The 22,081-nt window shown below is 37.1% G+C and overlaps 3 protein-coding genes across 8 annotated transcripts; 1 reads left to right on the forward strand and 2 right to left on the reverse strand.

Moving 5' to 3' along the window:
* Positions 1–833: 833 nt before the first annotated feature.
* On the reverse strand, positions 834–4,167 carry LOC117618795 (39S ribosomal protein L46, mitochondrial). Of its 2 annotated transcripts, XM_034348526.1 has the most exons (6): positions 3,886–4,167; positions 3,300–3,365; positions 2,397–2,471; positions 1,661–1,787; positions 1,437–1,562; positions 834–1,286 (listed from the first exon to the last, which is right to left on the reverse strand). In XM_034348526.1, the coding sequence occupies exons 1-6, from the start codon at positions 4,047–4,049 to the stop codon at positions 1,143–1,145; spliced, it is 702 nt and encodes a 233-aa protein (XP_034204417.1). In that variant the 5' UTR covers positions 4,050–4,167; the 3' UTR covers positions 834–1,142. The 2 variants fall into 2 exon arrangements, with proteins under 2 accessions (XP_034204417.1, XP_034204418.1); XM_034348527.1 differs by lacking the exon at positions 2,397–2,471 and having other exon boundaries at positions 3,886–4,154.
* A 185-nt stretch (positions 4,168–4,352) lies between these two features.
* Positions 4,353–6,927, forward strand: LOC117618827 (THO complex subunit 4A-like). 2 transcript variants are annotated; one of them, XM_034348563.1, is made up of 5 exons: positions 4,353–4,633; positions 4,951–5,076; positions 5,884–5,952; positions 6,035–6,219; positions 6,478–6,927. In XM_034348563.1, exons 1-5 carry the CDS (start codon positions 4,448–4,450, stop codon positions 6,662–6,664), a joined length of 753 nt encoding a protein of 250 aa, XP_034204454.1. In that variant the 5' UTR covers positions 4,353–4,447; the 3' UTR covers positions 6,665–6,927. The 2 variants fall into 2 exon arrangements, with proteins under 2 accessions (XP_034204454.1, XP_034204455.1); XM_034348564.1 differs by having other exon boundaries at positions 6,481–6,927.
* A 491-nt stretch (positions 6,928–7,418) lies between these two features.
* LOC117617860 lies at positions 7,419–21,116 on the reverse strand. 4 transcript variants are annotated; one of them, XM_034347458.1, is made up of 19 exons: positions 20,519–21,116; positions 19,377–19,456; positions 18,446–18,496; positions 17,174–17,701; positions 16,792–17,049; positions 16,351–16,416; positions 15,902–16,081; positions 15,705–15,756; positions 15,314–15,595; positions 14,736–14,846; positions 14,299–14,490; positions 13,571–13,846; positions 11,255–11,878; positions 10,117–10,604; positions 9,945–10,017; positions 9,779–9,847; positions 8,844–9,050; positions 8,350–8,679; positions 7,419–7,985 (listed from the first exon to the last, which is right to left on the reverse strand). In XM_034347458.1, the coding sequence occupies exons 1-17, from the start codon at positions 20,741–20,743 to the stop codon at positions 8,964–8,966; spliced, it is 3,642 nt and encodes a 1,213-aa protein (XP_034203349.1). In that variant the 5' UTR covers positions 20,744–21,116; the 3' UTR covers positions 7,419–7,985; positions 8,350–8,679; positions 8,844–8,963. The 4 variants fall into 4 exon arrangements, with proteins under 4 accessions (XP_034203349.1, XP_034203350.1, XP_034203348.1 ...); XM_034347459.1 differs by having other exon boundaries at positions 8,350–9,050; positions 9,945–10,005; XM_034347457.1 differs by having other exon boundaries at positions 8,350–9,050.
* Between the last annotated feature and the right edge of the window lie 965 nt (positions 21,117–22,081).

Here is a 22,081-nt window from a genome sequence, read left to right on the forward strand (position 1 = left end):
CTTTCTGGTTTGCAGATTGCTTGGAGACAAGAATAACAAGAAGTGTGTTTTTATTACAGATTCAAGTTGCGAATTTTCTAGGCCTTGTGGGGCAACAAGCAAAACATCTGATTTTGATAAATCTAGAAACTATCCTAATTCGGAGTAGAAAGAACAAAAATCTGAACCCCTAGGCTTTAGCTCAGTTTTTCGAGCCCGATGCAGGTCGGGAACCATTATCCTAATTCGGTCACCTAGATGGGTTTTAAAAGCCTTACATGACGAAGGACACCCAAGGCAATCTGATATCAAGTATGGTTGGATATACACATTTTTGAATAATGAACCTACAAGAGATGGACTTAATTAGAAAATGTACATATAATCGTGAACCAAGAACCCAATTGCTCTATCCCCTTAAATCTTTGAGATTTTTGCTAAGTTGAATGTTGAAACTCATAAGAGAATGCCAACGCATATTTCCCTCTTGGTTTACTAAATTTCCTGCAGTATAATAGGGGAAGGAAAGTAAATGCCTACCGGAAAACAGAAGGGCAGACGCTTAAATCTGCATAAAATAGCCAAGTAGTGCTTTAAATGACGACTTTTAACCATTGGCGGCGGGTTTTTCTCTTAGGCGACGAATTTCTGAGCTATCGTGACGAAAATAAGGCACTCAGATTAGAAAATGTAATTAACCACGCTTTTTACCGTCGCTAACCGTTGTAAGTACAGTTTTTCTTGACGGTTTGTGAAACCGCTGCTAAAAGTGGTCATATTAAAATCATTTCCTCCTCGTCCATGTTTACACTGGTTTTTCTTTTCCATAAACAACTTTAGTTAGAAATCTCCCATTATTCGAAAAGGCACACCTTCTCTTATATGGGTCGCGTTCGTAAATAAATATTTCACTAGAGTTTCTTTTTAAATGAAAATATTGTGCAGATATGAATCGCTTCGATGCAAAAGTGAAACTATCCATAAATGCAAGTGTTGAGCCTAGCTTTAGTCACCAAAAGCATGAACGAACACGCAGAAAATATCAACTTTGGCACCTACAGCCTAAGATTCTGTGTGTTAGCTTCAACTCTTCAACCAACAGTCGATATTCATGCTTCAACTGAATTGCAAAAACCTTATGCAAGAACAAAATGTGTGTTGAATCAGCTGATGATCATCTTATTAAGGAACTCAGCTTTCTCAGGAAAATACTCCAGCAGTTCATCCTTGGTCACCCAAACAAAATCCTCACACTTCTTAATGTTGAACTTGTTGGTTGCAATCACTTGAGACTTGAAAAAGAATTGCTGAAAAGGGGAAACCAAATGTCAAATTGTGATCAATCTTTAATTTTTGATAATAGGAATCATAGGGAGCACCGATATACGTTTTGATATTTATCGGCTGACGCCAGTGGAAGACAGAAAAAAAAAAAAAAACGATTTACAAAAGCATACCTTAACAGATGGAGAGCCTGGCACATCCTCTGTTGACTGTGTAGCCATATGGCCCATGGGAGCATTTCCAACAAAATATGTGTGTGAAAGATCTCCCAAGATAGATTTTAATGCAGATTCTGCACACTGAAAATACATGGGATTAATGTGACCGAGGAACAGAAAAAGAAAATACACAGGATTTAAGGAGAGAGAAGTGTACAACATCATATAGCAACCATCACCTTCCGCAATGTCTCTTCAGACTGGTAAACCTTTTCTGGAAAATGCCAGACTGACTTCCCAGCAGATCCATCCGTGTTTCCATAGAGAAGAAGATACAATCTTCTGTCAAGTGCTCTTTGCAATGACCTAAAGAACAAGAAAATCAACTTTTAACATTCAGGACCTTATTTTTGTGTTTCTCACATATAGGACACGTATTTCTCAAGAAAATGTCAGTTTCAAAATCAGTCCACATACGGTTATCATATTAAGGACCTAATGAGTTGTTAATTTTTTCTTCTTTTCTCTCAGCAAAAGAAGTTTAACTAGCTACTACCAGAAATATCTAATCGATATGATAACTCCAAGTCACAAGCATACATGGCATCTTGAAGTTCCTTCAATTAAACCTAAATAACGTCGTATTTTATTAATCCAAAATGGAAGAACAGACAGGCATCAACAAAGAAAGTTAGAAAGAACAGGCAATTAAGTATTGACCAAACCAAACAATCAATAAAAATCAGTCAAATGTCCAACCACTAGCAGTAAAGGACAATTATCTGTCTTCTAACTTCCAAGAAGATGTAGAAATGGTTTTAAAATAATATGAACAATGACGATCCCACAATTTTCTAAGCAATAAGAAATTCAAGTACTCCTGAACTTGAAATAAAATTGAAAGATTTTTTTTTCTTTTAAGTAAGAAGAAGAGCAGGATTCTTATATAACCATCATCCGAATTAGATTCCATACTTTCTATCATTCATTTTGTCAGCTTCAGTGATCCGCGGAGCAGGTACATAATCAATATGGTAGTCACCCTTTCCCCTGTTCACCAAAAGTAAGTGTCATGCTAGAGTGATAACTTTTATTTGCAATTTTCTTCTGAGCAGCAAACGTGAGTAAGGCTTATACAAAAGACCAAAAAAATTGCAAATACACTTTACTTTTATAGGATAGATTGACGCATATACTTTTGGCACTGCCTATAAAATCTGAACATAATGAATGAAATGGAATGTGCTTTTGTAATGGTGGTTTTGTAGACTAATCAATGCCAATCAGAATATAAAGTTTTTCGTTCTTTATCATGCCTTAATTCATTACAATTATTCTTGTATTGATGCACCTCTCTGAACATGTACTAAACCTCATCTTTCCTCATACTAATATCAACATCACCCCTTTTCAGAACTCTGGAACGCATAAAACAGAGTCCAGAAGGATGCTTGCATGACTTTCATTAAATAAAACAGTGTCCACTATGTTTAAAGAATGCATATCAACATCTAAAAAAAACCTTCAATTATTAAAAATTACTCAAGGAGTTGGAACCATTGAAATTGACATAACAATGGAAAGAATATGTCTCAATAAATGTTGGAAATCTAGGGACATTCCAATCAGCACACAGATCTGAGATTGAGATATTTAGTTAAATTGGCAAATATACTCAAGAGTAAACTTTAGTGGTGAATGCGTCCTACGGTTTAAATTTAGTGAATAGAACAGAAGTGAAGCGCTGTTATGTGTTTCCTACAGTAGAAGTCAAAAGAAGCACCAACATTATATTTGTTTTCATTAATGTGAACATGCGATGAAGTCTATAACAACATAAACTCAGATGAACCAGTTAAGCTTTAAAACAAACCTTACCTAGCATTAGACTTATCTAAAAGCTCATCTGGATATATGCGCCGATATTGCTGTCGCCACCGAAACCTAAAATCCAAGGGGGGTAATAAGCCAATATGAGCTACTCAAAACACAAATTCACATAATTATTTAGTTAAAACCAAAATTTTGCAAATGTAGGTACTCTTGTCAGCAACTATGACCATAGCACGCCAAAAAACTGTGTTTTTTTTTTCTTTCGAAAAGCAGTCATCTAACCGAAAAACTAAAATGGCTGTCACCAGTCACTTGCCCAGAGTCTCAAGCAGAGGAATTGAAAGAATTAAACTTATTTACGAGTGATCATAACAATGTTTAGTCCCATCTTTCGAAAATGTAAACCTGAGCTCAGTCCATCTCAAATCCGCTAGACCATATAGTTTCTAACATACAAAGTAACTAAACTTTCAGTTTTTTTCTCTCATTTCCTTCCCACAACTTCCTCTGCAACAAAGCCCTGCCCTAGTTTCCCATCTACGTCTAAGTGCATTTTTCCCGCATTTTCTGAGCAACCAAACAGAAAGAAAACAAGGAAGAAAAACAGAGAGGGATTAAATAGCGAACTTACGCGAACTCCTGATATGCATAAACGACGGGGTCGATTTTGGGAATGACAACAGGCAACCTCTCGAACAGTACGGACACGACGATTTTCTGGGAAGAAGACGAGCTCGTGGAAAACCCTCGGTCTCTGACCAGAGGCCCACGCAAAATCGTAATCGTTCTCTGCATTTCTGGATCTCCAACGACAAGAATCAAAGTGGAGATTTTTGGGAAAAGCCCTTTCTAAAACCCTAAATCAGGTTCAGTATAGTCTAGTGTGACCTGATCTGCAAATGGTCCTACTACTGCTACTATTTACAAATAATAGCCATTACCAAAAAAAAATAAAGGAAAAAGACCGCTCTTTGCTTGTGATCGACACGTGTCTCATTTCTGGCTGCGTTTCACGAATCATGCGTGCCTCTGAAGACAACAATTGTTAACCGCCTTTGGCTGGCCATATACATTTTCTGCTCCCATTAAAACGTCTCTTTCAGTGACTGAGTGAGCTTTGCAAAAGCAAAACCCCTTCACTGTCCGTACTGTCACTGTCCTCGCGAAACCTCAGCTCTCAGCGTTTACCGAAAATGCCCCGGGGTCTGGACATGTCACTTGACGAGCTCATTGCGAAAAGGAAGAAACCCGGAGAGTATCATGGTTATTTCAGAGGCCGAGGCCGAGGCCGTGGCCGTGGCCGTGGCTACGGCCCAGGCCCAACTCGTCGGCTCATGAACCGCAACACCGTCAGAACGGCGCCGTACTCTGCTCAACCGGTGTGCCACCGTTTCTCTTTTCCTGCATTTTCAAGTTTGATGAGTTTTTAGTCTATTGTTTGGTTGTTGCTGAGAATAAGCACCGAAAAATAAAATAAATAAAATACTATATATTCATATTTATACTGCAAATTATTTTTTGAAAGAGAAAACCAGGGAAGTAAATATTTTAAGCTTTGTTTTGAGTGTTTAAATTTTCTACGCCAAGTAAATTCTTTAAGCTACATTTTCTCAGCAACCAAACAAGCATATGGTTCTGTATATTTAGCTCTGTTATGTATGAGGTTTTTGTTGTGTGTTTTTAATGTGGGTTGCAGATTATGCAAGTGGTGAGAACAACCGTTGAGCAAGAAATGGAAGTGAGCGGAGGCACAGACACAGAGGAGGGCACCAAATTATACTTATCTAACTTAGACTATGATGTTTCTAACAGCGATATTGAGGTAGTTCTTTTGTTCTTTTTAGTTTTTAATTCGTTTCTGTTATATGCTTTCTTTGTTTGTGTCTGCATATAATGTGTTGAGGTTTGGTGAAATTTCTATGTGGGTAAAGAGGGCACAACTATGACAAACATGAGTTTTCACCGAAAAACAGAAGAAGAAAACAGAGCTGTATATATGGTTATGTGGTTGGCTTCCAGATTCTGAGATGGGGTTGCAGGTGTGCGGTGTATACCTATATGGTTGCTATATTACTGTGACCCTGAATCTCCGTCTGGGGTTTGTTTGAAATGGGGTCTGTCTTTTGATACAGTCTTTGTAATCTATGTAGGAAATGAGCAAGAAAAGTTCTCCTGGAACCAAGATTGAGAATGTGTCATTTCATGCCTCCTGTATCTAATGATATTTTTGGATATGCACTGAATTCTTCCAATCTAGTGTTATTAGGATGGGTAATTAAACTTGTGTGTTTTGTGGCAGCATTTGAAAAACAAAGCACATTGATTTTCAACACGAGTCTGTATTCATTTGTTTTATTTCTTTGGTTTTTGCTTGTATACATGGAAATGTGCATGCATGGTGTTTGTAGGGTATGGTTCTGTAGTTGCTAATAATACATAGGATGCTGCTCAGTCCTCAATGGATGTTTCTTAATTTTTCTTACTGTTGTTAGGCTAGGACTTCTACATGACAATTGGTGCATCAGCACCCATCTTATGTTAAACTTAATCTTCTTTGGACGTTATATATGTATCCACAACTTGTTGGAAATTAAGTGGAAAAGTTAATAACTACAATGCAACGTGGCAGTTGCTCTTCTCTGAGATTGGTCACGTTAAACGACATACAGTCCATTATGATAGGAGCGGAAGATCAAAGGTATCTTTCCAGTTTTACATTAATAGATTGTTTAAAAGAATATTTTGTCTTTTGGTGGCTTAGAAGGTTTGCTTATATTTAGGGAACAGCGGAAGTCATCTTTGTACACCATTCAGATGCTCTTGCAGCAATTGAGAAATACAACAATGTTCAGCTTGATGGAAAGCCATTGAAAATTGAGCTTGTAGGAGTGAATCCTGTTGCTCCTATTTCTGTGCCTCCAAGTACAAGAAGCATTCCGGGAAATCCAAACTTTGTCTTCCAAAGGTATATAGTTTCTCTCTCTCTTTTGGGTTTGAATCTATATTCGTGTTCTGTGTATCACTGTCAATTGGGCCAAGCTAAATTTTTGGGCAGCTTCTGTCACATGCTTGAAACTGCAGTCTAATACTGTTGAAGAATCCTGTTAAAACGGTTGTCATTTTTTGCACGTTTAGACCTGCATTTGGTTAGTTAAACTCGAAAATAGCACTATTAGGGAAAGGGATTCCAATAGTCTTTCAACGTATTTTTTGTCATGGGCAGTAGCCGAGGAAGAGCTGGTGCTAGGGGACTGTTTCATGGCCGTGGTGCTGGTGGGTTTCGACTTGCAAGGGGCGGTGGACAGGTGAAGAAGCCTAGTGGGAAGGTGAAGAAGCCTCGTGAGAAGGTGACTGCAGAAGATCTGGACGCCGACTTGGAGAACTACCGCCTAAAAGCTATGCAAATATGAATTGCTCACACTGGTAGTTTAGGGGGTTAAGTCACAAACTGGCAATATACATACATGGAGCATTACTTGCTCCTTTGAATCTATCTTACATCATTAGTAAGTTCCACGAGTTGTAGTAACAGAAAACAAAAGATACATGTTTATGCATGGACATCACTGAGATTTTTCGGCCGTTGTTGGCCAGCAAAATACTTCTTCCTGGCTTCCGCTGCGATCATCGGAAAAGTATTTATATCATATGGTTGATCATTTCTATCGGCTTATGTTATGGTTCACTCATTTCTTATAAGTTTATTTTTCAAGCATCGTTAATGATTTTATGTTAGAAGCATGTCTAGTCAGTTTGGGTCAATACGAATGCTACATTTTCTTTACATGATTTGATGAAATTATATTACATCAACACGTCAAGTGGCGTATGATGAGATATTTTTAGGTGCAAAAGTAGCAAAACAACTTATATGAAATAGGGATAACACTGTTTTACTATCCTTGGCCAATAACACAATGACATGTGAAAATGTTATCCTACATTTCATTGCATTATTGACCAGAATAACAAAAAGTGTTATCCCCATTGCATGAAAGTTTCTCTCCAAAAGCAGGGTGTAGCCATGTAGGCCTTGGGCTCCTAAGCTTTTGCTTTCGTGATTAGCGATTGAAATATGGCACTGGGTTTGTGCACCCCTTCACACGCGCGTGCACACATAATTGTCCAAAATAGAAATCATTCAGCAAGGTTCAAGAGAAGGAATAAATAAAAACCAATCATACTTCTCTCAGAAATCAATCGCTTGGATGTCATACATGAAAAACAAAATTTCTCAACAGCCATGCCAAAAAGCTAAATTTCTCTACAGCCATTTTACAACAATCAACAATTAGTCGAAGGAAACAAAGGGAAAAAAATCACATATTTACAATGTCAAAAATAAACCTGAATATCCAAAAATCATAGCAGGCACATTTTAGGATGCCCTGAAAAAACAGACACCCAGTAATGCCCCTAATAATGGAATTAGAGGGCCTAGCGTCCAATCTTACCCTCTAATACCTTGGTATCCAGTCCACTAGACATACAAAGATTGATTCTCTTCTCGTTGCTGTCGGGTTGATGGAACCTCTATGAGTTAACAAATGTAAAAGGGAAAAAAATTATCACCCATGTATGCCTTTCATAAAAGCCAGCATCAAGATCGCCTTCAGGAATTACAAAAACATAATGAAGGCTTTGAGGAAAATGGAAATCTTGATTCTGTACAGTATATTTTCCAAAAGTTTCCCATAAGGTCTCTTGGCATCGTAATGCACACTAACTGCACTGCATTCACACAAAAAATATGTATTAAAAAAACAAACTTCGGCAGAATGTTATGATCGTGCTACAAATAATAACAATAATAATGAGTTCACAAAAATCAATGGTTATGAAACAGAAAATAATCAGATTATTTCCATGTGTACATGTAACAAGAATTCGGCCGATTCAAGTTGAACCTACATAGAAACAAATTTAGTGGGTCCAACTAGAGCCAAAAGTTCAAATAATTAATAATGCATGCATATATTGACGCAGTTGCATATATATACCAGCAATAAAATAGAAGGGAGAAAACTGGTGTTCAGAAATACAATGATAACATAAATGGACCACTTTTATTAGCATTGAAGATAGGTGGAAGTACCTGGTGATATGTTTACATGTTAGGCCCAAGAATCGCAATGTCCAATGGCAGAACGAAAGGCAGAAGAAAAATTAAGCATTTCCAAAATTTTCTTGAACGACTTGCACTCTTCGTAACTTCTTTTCTTACGAGTCCCCAGTCATAATCCTTCAGCTGAACATGAACTTCATATATTTTACAAAACAAAGGCGCCCCCCAACAATTGACTACATAATTGTACAATATGGAGAGGAAGATTTGAGAAGTAGATATCAATCTGTCTCAGCATTTTCTAATAATCTGAGAAAGACAACCACAAGGCACTGATTGCTGATGTTGGAGCATTGTGTCCTGTAGGAAAGACTTTCCAGCATTATCCAAAAAGTGAATGCATCTCCTACCCTCTGTCTTTACTATTTTTTGTCAGTAACTGCAAAATTTTGTCTTCAACTCCATTTCTTAGCCACTTTAAGTACCTTCAGAAATCATATTCCAAAGAGTTCATGTGTGCTTACAAAATTAAGCTTATCCCAGTTGAAGAATAGCATAAGCATCATAGAGGTGGGACGAAGCTCTGTGCTTGGATGCACTCTTCTACAAGTCAAGGGCAACATCTACAAATCTGCATCACCAGATTACAACCCAGTTCCAAGATCATTCGCCAGCTGCAGTATTCCACGCATCTGAAGATATGGATTTTCCAACAGCTTTTCATTGTTGCTCTGCACAGAGCAAACACGGCAGTGAGATGTGACTATCCAGTCCCAAAACTAGCAATGCCATATTAAAGTAATTGAGAGACAACCCAGATTTCAAGCATTTTTTTTTTGTTTTTTGTTTTTTTTTTTTAAGGGTAGAAAGAGGGCCAATAAGAAAACAATAAGTTTACAAGGAATTGGAATGCAACTCTTCTTACAAGTATTTATAAAAGATGATTTACATCTTTTTTAACTGTATTTCTGACATGTGTAGGCAATAAGTTACCTTGTAACAATCTCCTCTACTAGCAGCTACAAATTTGCCAACCATGTTAATCAGCAATAAAAACACAAATACAAGGATGAGTAATTCACTAGAAATAATCTCTCTATAAGGGATAAGGAAAGGCTGGTTTCAGAATAATAACGAATGTTTCTGGCTCTTCTTACAAGGAATAGGAATCCAATGGTTGAATGCTATATTAGTTGCTTATCAGGATGCCTAATAGTATCATACTCCCAACTGTGTTATCTAGTCAAACATAATCTTCCAATATGATATTGCTCCTATAAAGAAAACAAGTTCATATACTTCAATGTTTCTTTGTCAGGATTTGTATATTTCGAACACCATATCAAAATCAAAGGTGCGACAATAGAATAATTCTATGCTAAAAAGATGACATTATCTTTTTCAGGAATCATATATGAAAATGTGCGATGGCATGCAACGCATTAAAAACAAGGCCCACCTGCTGAGCCCTAACAACAAGATTCTGAAGCATGTGTTGGTACTTTTCAGGTTTTTCTGTCATCATCCGCTGTAAAATACCAAATTAAATATGTTAGCAGGGTATATTTCACCACATACTCAGTACATTGTAATTTGTTGGGATAAGGGAGAAACAGCATTCTTGCCTTCAGAAGAAAAGCTGAAGAGTAATATGCCACCCTCGAGTCTGTATCATCCAAGAGTTCCCTGAATTTATGTCTTAAAAGTAATTACATATCAAATCACACACACACAAAAAAAAAGGAAAAAATAGCAAGATCATGCAATGGTAGCATTAGCATAAAATTTCAGAATCACCTAAAAAATTCTTCCCCACCTACTTCCTGGAAAGCAGCAGGATCTGCAGTACATTTACCAATTAGAAGTAACAGAAGGGTAGCTCGTATGTCAGATGTGGCACCAGGAAGGTTCCCTCTTCCTTTGCTTCCAACAGCTATACCCAACGCAATGTTGTCCGTTGCTGCACCAGCAAGTTGAATCAATGGCCAATAGAACAAAGCAGCTGGAACACGTGTAACCAATTGCATGGGAACTATGGCATGTCCTCGAAGAAGCAGTGCTGCCATTGATTCTGTCTCATGATCAAGACGATTGTTATTACTGTAGACAGGTCTGCCACTGGCTTCTTCCATACGGACATCCTGGTCAGAATTTTCTTTCTCATCAACTTTTTTATTTCCCTCCATGGAACTAAGAACCCTACCAAGCTGTGAATCATCTCCGAACTCTGTTGCATTTGCTAGAGGAACTCTCAAGCACAGTTGAGAGAATAGGATGTCACACATCTGTTTAAAAAAACCAGGAAAAATAGGAGATAAGGGAGACAGAATACTCTATGCTAATCAAAAGTTGCACAAGGGAATTTCATTCAATCATGAAACATAAATGATGCCTTAGGGGAAAATAAAAATGGACTCTGCATCAGCCCAAAGCAAATTCTCCAATATTGTTGAAGAAAACAGATTTGCTCTAGATGAACTAAATTTGATTTTTCATCTCTTTTCTCTCACATTAAAGCATATTATCAGAATTCCAAGCCAGTGAATCTTTTTTATAAAAATATACTTTGTCATGATGCCAAGCCTAATAATGTCTAGCATTAAGGGCAAGAAACATTCAACATATAACTAATACAATTATGCGCAAACAAACATTTTACATTCTCATTTGACCCAGCAGCAAGGTAATTAGAGAAGTACTTCAGAGTCCCCACAATGCCATCTGTTAAAATATTCGAGAAGTGGTACACCTTATGTGTTCCCAAACATTCAAGTTCAAAGGTAGCATTCATAGACAAAATGTTAAAAACCATTTAATCAAAGCATATGCATTTAGGTCGGTTGCCTCTTCCTGCTTTTGCATTATATGCATCTCTAGGACCTGAAGACCATCTGTAACATCTAGTGAAGACATTTTCTAGTTCTTAAATAATTACCTTCAATATATTGATGCGATCTGTTTCGTTTATCTGAAAAACCAAGGACAAGGCAGTACTCATGATGTCTATCACTGCATTAGCTTTCTCAAGACGGCTGTCTTTGCGTATATTGCCAATATCACTTCCAAGTGATTGCTGGATTTTACTTTCATTTAACAAAATTTTACACCTCATGAGAAGCCTTTCAAGAACATACAAAAAGCCCCATCTGATGGAGTTGTGCTTTGACTTCAAAAGCCCACACATAAGCCAAATGGGCAAAGGAACATCGGAAGCAACTGCAGAATCATGAACACCAGCATGGGCAATTTTCTGCTGCATGCTTTTGATATTTGACCATATGCTTGTATTCCTTTCCTCACTAATTTCTGCAATAAGCAGGTCACTTAACCAGACATACCCGTTCCGATGGTAAGTAGTTCTTTCTGAATGAAGAAGGGAATGTAAAATGGCCCATGAGAGCTTTGCTTTCATGCCAACACCATTTCTCAGAACTGCCCCTTCAATGCTATCCAGAGACTTGTAAGATTTGGTTATCTGCATCATATGTGAGAACTCCATGTCCAAATGAGTAAATGAACATATTGTTGCACCAAATTTGTCCATCACACTGTCCAACAGCTGTAAAGTAAAAGTAAATTTTAGATAGCAGGCAACTTTGATAAATTGTTGTAACTAATTGACTTGTCCAATAAGAAATGAAAATATATAACAAAAAATAACTGTCCAACAATTTATGAAACTGGTGAAATATCTCAGTAAAGCATCAAAGTGAAAATAAAACATAACATGTGATACTCCACAACAGCTCATCAGCCAGCCCACCACTATCCATGCCAACAGTAGGATAGCAAATAGGAATTAAAAAACCCAAAGCGGAGGAGCTGGGTTGTAGTTCAACCTAATCAACTTAATAATTGGTAATCTTACTTTTCAAGTATTCAAGTGAGTAGCTTTGAAGGATCCAGCTCCTCTCTTTCCACATAAAATAGAGAGTGCTGGTTAGACTTGAATGGCTAAGTCAATGTACCTACACGGGGCCCACTCTGAATGCAGGAGACTGCACCATAGAAAGTCCAAATCAAACAACCAGTCCACCCACTTGCTGTACCAAGGGAAGGGAGCCTTTTCCAGCTCTGGAAATAATGAGAACAAATACACCTACAGGCTACAGAGATTTGGATTTGAAAGATCAAGTCCAACTAAAGCCTATATGAAATTGATTACACAATCACTTTATAAGTAGGGTAAATTACTCAAATGGTCCTCAAACTTATACTTGATTTACATTTTGGTCCTTCAATTAAATTATTCGTTCAAATGGTCCATCAACTCTATATTATTCGCTCCATTGGTCCTACCGTTACATTCTATCAATATTTCCGTTAAATATGAGGGCAAATTGGTCATTATTTACCCTAAAATTTGGTTAAATCTGACAGAAAATTAGACGGTAGGACCACTGGAGCGAATAATATAGAGTTGATGGACCATTTGAACGAATAATTTAGTTGAGGGATCAAAATGTAAATCATGTATAAGTTTGAGGACCATTTGAGTAATTTACCCTTATAAGTATATAACAAAAGACAATTTGATACTAGTCAAGAACTTTGCAGAAACCTAATTTGTAGAAATCATATCAGAAATTTATACAGGGTACACACCACATGCAAAAAGGATAGAATTGTTAATGCATGACATGAAGTGCTGGAGTCTTTCTGAGAGGGAGAGACTAAGATATCTGATAGGCTTTTGCTATAGCAAAGCCATGCACAACGACTGCATTTAACAGCAAGGTTGCCCAATGCCCAGATCAGACTCAACATGAAGTTCTAGAGTCTTTCTGAGAGGGAGAGACTAAGATATCTGATAGGCTTTTGCTATAGCAAGGCCATGCACAATGACTGCATTTAACAGTAAGGTTGTCCAATGCCCAGATCAGACTCATGGCCACATATATTACATACGCACTTATCTATTCTAGAAAAAAGATAAAGTCAACCCGATAAAAAATAAAGAAAAAAAAAAATGGAACCAATCTCAAAGTCACCTTTTCTTCAGATGAGAATGAACCTCAAGGCACATTTTCAGAATACGAGAACCAAAGTGAAGGTTAGATTAACAAAATGCTGCATTGAATTTGCATACAGTATAGTTTGAACTCTTGAAAGAGCAAACATGAGAGGAAAAAAAGAAGAAGCATAGCATACCCACACACCGCATGCACTAAACAAACTTGAGAACGAACAAACAGAACATAAATGCACATTGACTCACACCAACCCAACACACTAACTTTTGAGACATTACCATATTTAGCCGTTCACTGTTCGGATATCTAGACAATGCATCAGAAATAGAACTCCTCAAAATTTCCCCGATGCCTACCAACCCAAGCTTAACAGATATATAAAAAGCTTCAGGCGCATCAGCCAGATTGAGCAGGGCAACAAGAGGCTGAATCTCATCATCACTATACTCAGTGACTCCGGTAGCTATGCATATTTCATTTATTTGATGCAAGGCATGGTCAAAAAGCACCAAAAAGAGATTTCTCCTTTCCTCCCTTGATTTTGCAAGTGAATACTGCATTGCAAAGAGTTATTGCTTGCAATCAGATAAATTTTGTGGTAGAAAGAAACCATTTTTACAAAGCATGCAAAAACTGTTATAGATTAGTTCCCTAAATCATGACCATATGAAATAACGTTTAGGTAAAGCTTATCTCAAATAACGGGACTATTGCCATCGTCTATAGGGACACGATATTTGAGTATGTATGTACATTGTCTCCGAAAGTGATTTTTACACATTTAGATCATTAAAATTGCTTTCACATCCCCAAAGAATAAGGATAAGCACTTACAAATTGTGACAACATCAGGCAAATGCTTTACAACTCACAGACAATAAAAGGATTGTGATTACCAAGGGTCTTAGCTAAATGCTAGGAATCAACTAACTACTTATTTCTTTATTTCTAATTACTTTCTTTTCTTTTCTTTTTGTTTCAGTTTCACAATAAATTATTAGCATACCTCAAGAAAAATAAACTCTATTCCACCAATCAGATCAACTTGCTCCACCAGAAACAATTGGGTACTTGAAGCAGCCTTGTTGGTTCCTTCAGGTACTTGATAAAACATGTTTGCTAACATGCTAATAAGCTTGCAATGAACTACTTCGGCCCAAGAATGCTTCTTGCTAATTTCTAGTAGTGCCTTAACAACCTGACAGTAGGAAGTAACATTAAAACCACCATGATTGAAAATCATAACTGATGCGATAGACAAGAAATATTAATTGCCTTTGTAGATTAAGGCATATTTGATACAAACTAGACATATGAGGTCATAAACAGCCTTACGTCTGGTATTATAGGAGAGGTTTCCATTAATCACTACTAAGAACAAACTCACTATTGAATATTCTCAATGATTACAGCCTTGATATACAAAATTACAAAATATCTCACCCTTATGTCAAGGCCATTTATCCGGTTTCTCAAGATTTTGCCTCTATCACAGACAAAATAAAGCAAACAGCTAAGAGCAGAAGCCCAGACAGATTCTTCGTTCTCTTCTATCTGCAAGAAAGGAAAGAGAGAACTAGATGGTAAAGAACAATGACAATAAGTTCCACGATATGAGAAGATAAAACATACAAAAGGAAAATTGTATAGTTAAAATGTGTTCTAGGATTTGTTTCAGTGTCAAGAAACTACAGAATTTTCAAAGATAAGGCGAAGGATTTTCATTGGAAGAGGAGCAGAAATCTGCCATCAGTGTGGCTTCTTTGTCTAAAGGGTGGGAGATATGTTTTAATTCTGACATTTCAACTATAACTTTTTTCGTTTTAGTTGGAAACTTATTTTAGATGGACAACTGGTATGTCTTTCTTTGTATCATTTTCAACTATAAATTAACAGCACTAGTTTGTAGCTTGTTTCATGTAACCTTTTCTCTTGGCCAATTTTTCTATGTAACCTAAAACCGAAAAGTTCCGTGCATCCAAAATGGCAGTGCTATATCAAATATGACAGAGCTAATATACCTGAACAAGAAGAAGCAATATCTCATATAAAATATTTAAAATCCAAGATTCAAAATTATGAATAGCTGAGGAAGTGCCCATCAGAACAGAATCTGATCTTCTCATGCCTTGTGTTGCAAGCTTAGCTTCACTGTCAAAATATGAGTCTTGGGAATACTCTTCTTCAATCGTGGAGGCGTTATCGGTCACCATTGGCTCTAATAAATGAGCATGAACTCCTAGGTTCAAAATCAAATCAAAAGCACGAACCCGACATGTTGTTCTTGGAGAATTAAGCATTTCCTGAAAGATTAAATAATAAAACATTGTAAGCTAATGAACGAAGAAACAAGGGGAAAAAAGAGAACTGCATATTCTAATCATGAAAAATTATAATGTAGTTCACCATCACCTCAAGCATAGACAGAGTGAGAGGTGCAGCAGTTCCAGAATCCAAAACATACCTACAAAAAGAGATTTTCAAAACACAATGAGGCAGAAAACGGGAATTAGTTTTGTGTGTGTGTGCGAGAGAGAGAGCATACAGAATAAACATATGGCATCAAGAATGAACTGCAAAAATACTAGCCAAATGCATAGAAAACATACATGTCAATAACAAGTTTGATAAGGACGCTCACTGCAGCATCCATCGACGGCTTTCCATAGTTATTATTTAATCTAGATGATCCTGTCATCACATTAGCATTCTGCGAAGATGACTCAGAGCAAACTGCAGCAATGACCTCACAAACCTCAGCAGGATTCAACCGCAACGGTTGTTGTTCGCTAATCCACAACCAAAATATGGTGAGCGAGAGATGCAGAAAGAGAGAGTAACATATAACACTAAAAATTTGAATTTCCAGTTTATAAACATAAGTGGAAGCTACTACAACTATGAATTTAACAACTAAGTTGCCCTCTGTTCTAAAACATCAAGAAATTAACAAATGAAAGGGAAGTTTAAAACCAAAACCCTCACACCCACAATCAGAAGTGGACCAAGTTATAAAGAAAACAATGAATCATAATCAACAAAGTTTATTATTTGTTACCTATAGTGACGATACTGGAATAGCGGCTTAGCCCGTGGACGAAATGTGCTCGCCGGAGAATCATCCCTGAAATTTTGGTGTGCAATGTTCAAAATAGAACTTGGTCAAACTTTACTATCGTATCAAAGTTAAAGTTGCAGAGGATAAGACTAGTGAGTGAAGGTTTTAAAAAAAAAAAAATTCACTGAAAACAGGGATTAACAAGAGATTAGCTTCAATGTAAATCACCTGGTGGTAAAAGAAATATATCCAAAGGCCAGTGGTTATAAAGAAATATCTTTAATTAAAAAATTGGTCACATGACTATCTTTAAATTTCATGCTTATGTCCTGTTGTAGTTTCTCAGAATTATGTGCAACAAAATTTCCACACAATTTTTTCAAATGCTGTAACAAAGTTCACCAAGATTTCATGACAATGATACGAGAGGGAAGAGCATACCATATTTGACGAGGGCCGGATTTAGTGCGCTTAGATGCTGTTATTGCTCTCAAGTGGGAACGCGCAGCGGCAGAATCAGTAATTGTTGTTACTGGTGAAGGTTGCAACAGTTGATCCAGATAAGGCATACCAGCAGTTCCAAAATACTTCCAATGTTGACCTTTCATTTTAGCATCCTTATCTCCAACAAGTAGAGCTGCTGCACCTACTTCTAGGAGATTACGGGTTCTCATGTCTTGGTGATTTACAATACGATCACTTGATAGTGGAGCATGTCAAGTACTCAAGTTAGTTAATTAACCAATAGAAGAAACATGGCATAATGATCAAATAAAACTGTAAACTGACCAATAAGAAGGCACACACAAGTATCTGTGATTACCTGTCAGTCGCCAAGAATGATGACTGCTGTTCCCCAAGCCAGCGCCACTTGAGAACATCAAGTGCAAAGTATTCAAGATCCCCCATTCCATCAACCTTTTCAATGTTTGATAAGTTCAAAATAGACAAAGTTGTGACATCTTTATTCTCCAAAGGTTCACTATGTGCAGGGCTTAGTTGCGCATTAAAGGATCTACTCAACAAAGAAGACAAACTCGGAAGAGACTGTCTAGTTGCAGAGAGGGCTCCAGAGAAAGCAGCCGGATGGAATGACCGCCTTGGAAGATGTTGAGACACTAGAGAGCGCACATAGTTCAATGACTTCACAAGCGCCCCAGAAGCAAAACTAGGTACAGACAAAGGAACAATATTTGTAGATGTTGTTGATGCCGTTGATGCTGTTGATGTTGTTGATGCAAATGACTGTGACCATGGAGACAATCTCCGGTTTGGACCAATGTCGCATTCAGCAATGGTGTTTACACAAAACCGATCTATCTGCAGTAACGTCTCTTCACTAGGTTTGTACCTATGGAGAGTATAAGAAATTATAGGTTTGTAAGAAATTATTCTTGTAGGAAAAATGTTTTTCCCCCATTCCATGCACATAGAATGTGCATCCAGTGAAAAGGCCTACTGATGACAATTTGTGGGTAACTTTAAAGACAACAGAAGATATATTCACATCAGTGTCAACATGGCAGGTGTCAAACCCCTGGTGTTTATAATTAACTGCAATGCAGTAAATGGAGCGGAAGAAAGAAAATTTAGATAAGTCAGAGGCTCGTGCAATTGATGTGATGGGGAAGGGATGGCTATGTTTATGGGAGCGAACTATCATTCTTATACTATATTTCTACTACCAATATTTTCTCCAACGTCCTACAAAAGGACTGCACTGGGGAAGGAGATAATGTAGGGGACAAATTTATAAGGACTGCACTTAAAACAATAATAAGCTACAGAATCGGGAGTCAGGGCATCACCAATGAACAGAAAGAAACCACGACAGAAAAGCAGCATATCAGTCCCTACACGTGTAATCACCACGGACACCCTTCTAAATGTAAGAAATTACAATTACGATCATGAAAGGAATATGAATGGATAGAATACAGCAAAGTCTATTTTCAAGCAAAGAAAAAGTAATTCAATGACATCGCAATATGCACCGGATGCAATTAATAGAAATGAGCACAGCTGCGATATAAACAACAATTCATACATCAAGTTATCAGAATCATTAAAGATCTCAGGGTTTCGAAGAACCTACCTTAAAAGGTAACGTTTCAAAAGTGCCACACACCTTGCAACAACTGCTGGGCTGGCATAAATAAAAGCAACATCAGGAAAAAGGATCAGCACCGTAGCAAAATACCGTCCTCTACACAGTGCTTAATGCAAAACCCATATAAGAGAAAATTATAATGATTGACAAGCAGGTGCAAATGGAGACAATACACAGGCATATATAATAACACAAAATACACACACACACATATTGGTGAATGTATCCAAAACGTTAACCAGTGTACCACTGTGCTTCTAATCTCAATATTATTACTTCTATGTATTAATCAAATAGTTATTATAACTCTATCCCATACATATCTGTCATCACCTTTTTTTATTTGTTTGATTGCAAACTCCTTTCTTTATTGTATTCCAGATGCATATTTATTTACCATTATAAATTTTTACCCCTCACCTTCTCTTCTAGGGTTTGTCGTATCAATACCTATTATATTAGCCACTTACTTTTTTTACACAAAGCTCTGGTGAGTATCAAAAATATTATTTCTATACACAACTTACTTGCAGTTCTTATGGTATGCCATTGCAGGTATTCCCAAATTTACCCTTTTCATGACTTTTGATAAATAGGTTACTGAAAATATATGTTTATGGCCTATTCAATCTTGTGATGCAGATCCAGGAAGTACACAACCAAAGCTGGTTTTTTTGTTTCCTTTAAAGAATCACCAAAGCTGGGTTTTTTATCCGAAATAGAATCACCAGAGCTGGTTTGGACACCAATTATTCCTGGACTATGTGAAGTATTAGTTTTTTTCTTTTGTTTTGATTAAATAGAGGTTTGAACCTAGGATCTCTACCCTCTGCCCAACCGTCCCATCTGACTTGAGTTAAGGCTCATGGGCAAGTATTTAAGTTAAATCAAGGAAAAGAAAACCTACGAGAGTTACCTGCGCTCCCTCTCAGCAATGGTATGTTCTAAAATCACATTGTAAGACAAGTCCATCGTCGAAGGGGCCGCCAGATAGTCCTGCCAAACATAATAGTTTAACTTGTGAAATCTGAAATTGAATCTAATGCAAGTTCGTCAAATAAGAGGATAGCAATGCACTATAATTAAAAAAAATTATCTCAATCATACATCAGATACACACAAGCGTGGTAGCTGAATAATTGCAACCATCCATGAGAGGAATAAAGGTGGGATATAATTACACAAGGAAGCTTATGTTCTACACGTGTTAACTCTACTTCAAGCCAAGACAGCCAGAGAAATCTAAACGCACTCCATAGCCAATAAATTTGAAAACCAGCAATAAAATGCTTTCTCCAAATATGTATAATTAAAGATAGAACCACTCGGGTGAGCAACAGTTTTGAACGCCAACTAAGAAACTAATTTATTGTAATTGTCAGATTTATTCAGCCACTTGTAAATTTGTATAAAGAGCTTATATCACCTTGCATATAACTGTTCTAAGCCATTAGATTGTTAGATGCTCACTGTTGCTCACCTGAGCAGGACTGTAATTAAAGAAGTATTTTTCAAATTTTGAAATTAAATATAATGAAGTAATCCAAGCAAGGACTTTTTAATTTAAAACCAATCACATGAGTATGGAAACCACATTAAATACTCCCTCCAATACAAACTCAAAAAGGACACACACACTAAGAATAACCATTTTCAGCACTCGTGCTCTGTTTGTTGCTAAGAAAATGTAGCAAGCTAAAACCATCCTTGCATTTCATCTTCAATGTGTATAAGTTTGCACTACCTAAAGACAAAACCTTACACTCACTAAACCAAACACATCCATTGGGCTACCATTCAGCTTAATTGTCTATCTTTAAGGCCAAAAAACTCAGTAATCACTTTCTTTCTTTACTAACAAAGAATATCTACTTCTTTTCTTTCCTAGTGTTCTTCTCAGCAACCAAACAGAGTTCAAATCTCAAATTCATTCAAAATCCATCATTTTAAAGACAAATCACACACACACAAGCTGAAAGACCTAAATTCCTCAGCCGAAACCGGCATTTCAAAGATCCAAACCAAGACCGAGCAATCACAACCCAAAATTGTACGAACCCGAAGAATTCTAGAAGCTTCGGAGAGGAGCACAGTGGAGGATGTGCTGGCATGGTGGGAGCTAGCCGCGGAAGACGATAGGCAATCGGCTACAGCTCGGCGCAGCGGCTCAGGCGGCTTCTTCAGCGACGAAGATCTCAACCTGGCGACTCCTCCACCTCCACCACCCAACTGAAGCCTCGAACTCCCGGGGCTCCGAGCCGGACTGTTATAGCCCGAAGACATGGGTGCTCGGGTCGTCGGGTGCCACTGAATCTCTCTCTCTCTCTCTCTCTCTCTCTCTCTCTCTCTGTGATAAATCTCACTCCCTCTTCTGCGTTGGCAGATTGTACGGTGGAAGAGAAGAAAGCCTTCGTTCTTGTTTCTCTCTGCGAGCTCAACTCTACATTTGAGCAATCGAAAATAATAATAAAAACTGCGTTGTGCTTGAAATGAAACCAAGTCTGCGAAAGAGAGACAGAGATTGGGAAAATGAATTTTTTTTTTTTTTTTTTTTTTTTGGAGATTCTTAAATTGCGGTCTAATGGTGGTGATTAGCTGGAGGAATTGGCGTAGTTTTATGAGGGTGATTAGCTGGCATGCGCTAGAATTTGTCACTTTTATGTGGGAAAAGGGACATTTGGGAATAAAATGGGGGGCTGAGTGGGAAGTGAGACTGTGATTTTTTAAGTGTTTTTTGGGGTTTTTGATTTTTTTTAACAAATCAATATGACGTATGAAGAAGAGAATTGAACATGAATGCAAGAAAACTGGCACACTATCTTGATTAACCGGTTTAATTCTTTTATTTATTTGTTGTTAGGTCCTGTAACTTGAGTGCAATATGATGTCTTTTATGGTAAGTTTGGAATATATATATATTTTTTTATTTTTTTTATTTTTTTTAAAGGGTAAAGTTGGGAGTAAATATTTAGAAAAATTTATATAAAACGGAAAAAGTAATCAATCGTGACATACCGTAATTGATCGAAGGTAGCAAAATAACGTTATTCTCGTTTTATATAAGTGTTTCTTGTAAACACTCCAGAACAAATGAATCTAGATTTGATTTTGATGGTATTGACTGCTGGAATTTCCCACATAGAAATATGTGGTTAGATTTTTTGTGACTTCCTTATTAGATATGGGTTTCTAAATTTGGAACGCATTCCAAAAAAACATCACGTCCATCCTGACTAATTCAAATTTTTAGTATGCAAGTAAATTATAGTAAATGCCTTCAATTAAGGAAACAAATAGTGCCACCACTAAGAGGAGTGGAAAATTGCATACAATGCTGTTCCTCAAATCCTTAAAGAAATTTTTGTTTTTCCAAGTTTAGGTAAACCTCTAATGAGATTACTTCTCTGTCTGATGAGCCTGTCCCTTTGGATGCTAGTTTGATTTTTGTCTTTCATCTTTGTTTTATGTTATTTGTTTTCCTGCCACGATGTTGTTTTGCTTTGCGTGGTTAGTTGTTGATTTCTCGTTAATCAAATAAGTTTAAGGGTCAAAACAAAAAAGTCGGATGTTATCATTATTGTTTATTTTACAAGACATACGAGTTGGAACTCGATTTAGTTA

This window comes from Prunus dulcis, chromosome 2 (assembly GCF_902201215.1).
Source record: "Prunus dulcis chromosome 2, ALMONDv2, whole genome shotgun sequence".
Taxonomy (NCBI): Eukaryota; Viridiplantae; Streptophyta; class Magnoliopsida; order Rosales; family Rosaceae; genus Prunus; species Prunus dulcis.

What these genes read in the sequence shown, in the direction of transcription:
- LOC117618827 (XM_034348563.1), top strand. Translation starts at nt 4,448, where the DNA reads ATGCCCCGGGGTCTGGACATGTCACTTGACGAGCTCATTGCGAAAAGG. An exon ending in CGCCGTACTCTGCTCAACCG is followed by an intron (nt 4,634 to 4,950) that starts GTGTGCCACCGT and finishes TGTGGGTTGCAG; the next exon opens with ATTATGCAAGTGGTGAGAAC. An exon ending in ATAGGAGCGGAAGATCAAAG is followed by an intron (nt 5,953 to 6,034) that starts GTATCTTTCCAG and finishes GCTTATATTTAG; the next exon opens with GGAACAGCGGAAGTCATCTT.
- LOC117618795 (XM_034348526.1), bottom strand. Translation starts at nt 4,049, where the DNA reads ATGCAGAGAACGATTACGATTTTGCGTGGGCCTCTGGTCAGAGACCGA. An exon ending in TATGCATATCAGGAGTTCGC is followed by an intron (nt 3,366 to 3,885) that starts GTAAGTTCGCTA and finishes CTTGGATTTTAG; the next exon opens with GTTTCGGTGGCGACAGCAAT. An exon ending in GACAAAATGAATGATAGAAA is followed by an intron (nt 1,788 to 2,396) that starts GTATGGAATCTA and finishes CTTGTTCTTTAG; the next exon opens with GTCATTGCAAAGAGCACTTG.
- LOC117617860 (XM_034347458.1), bottom strand. Translation starts at nt 20,743, where the DNA reads ATGTCTTCGGGCTATAACAGTCCGGCTCGGAGCCCCGGGAGTTCGAGG. An exon ending in TCCGGCCCTCGTCAAATATG is followed by an intron (nt 16,417 to 16,791) that starts GTATGCTCTTCC and finishes CCAAAATTTCAG; the next exon opens with GGATGATTCTCCGGCGAGCA. An exon ending in TTGTTGTTAGGGCTCAGCAG is followed by an intron (nt 9,051 to 9,778) that starts GTGGGCCTTGTT and finishes TGCTCTGTGCAG; the next exon opens with AGCAACAATGAAAAGCTGTT.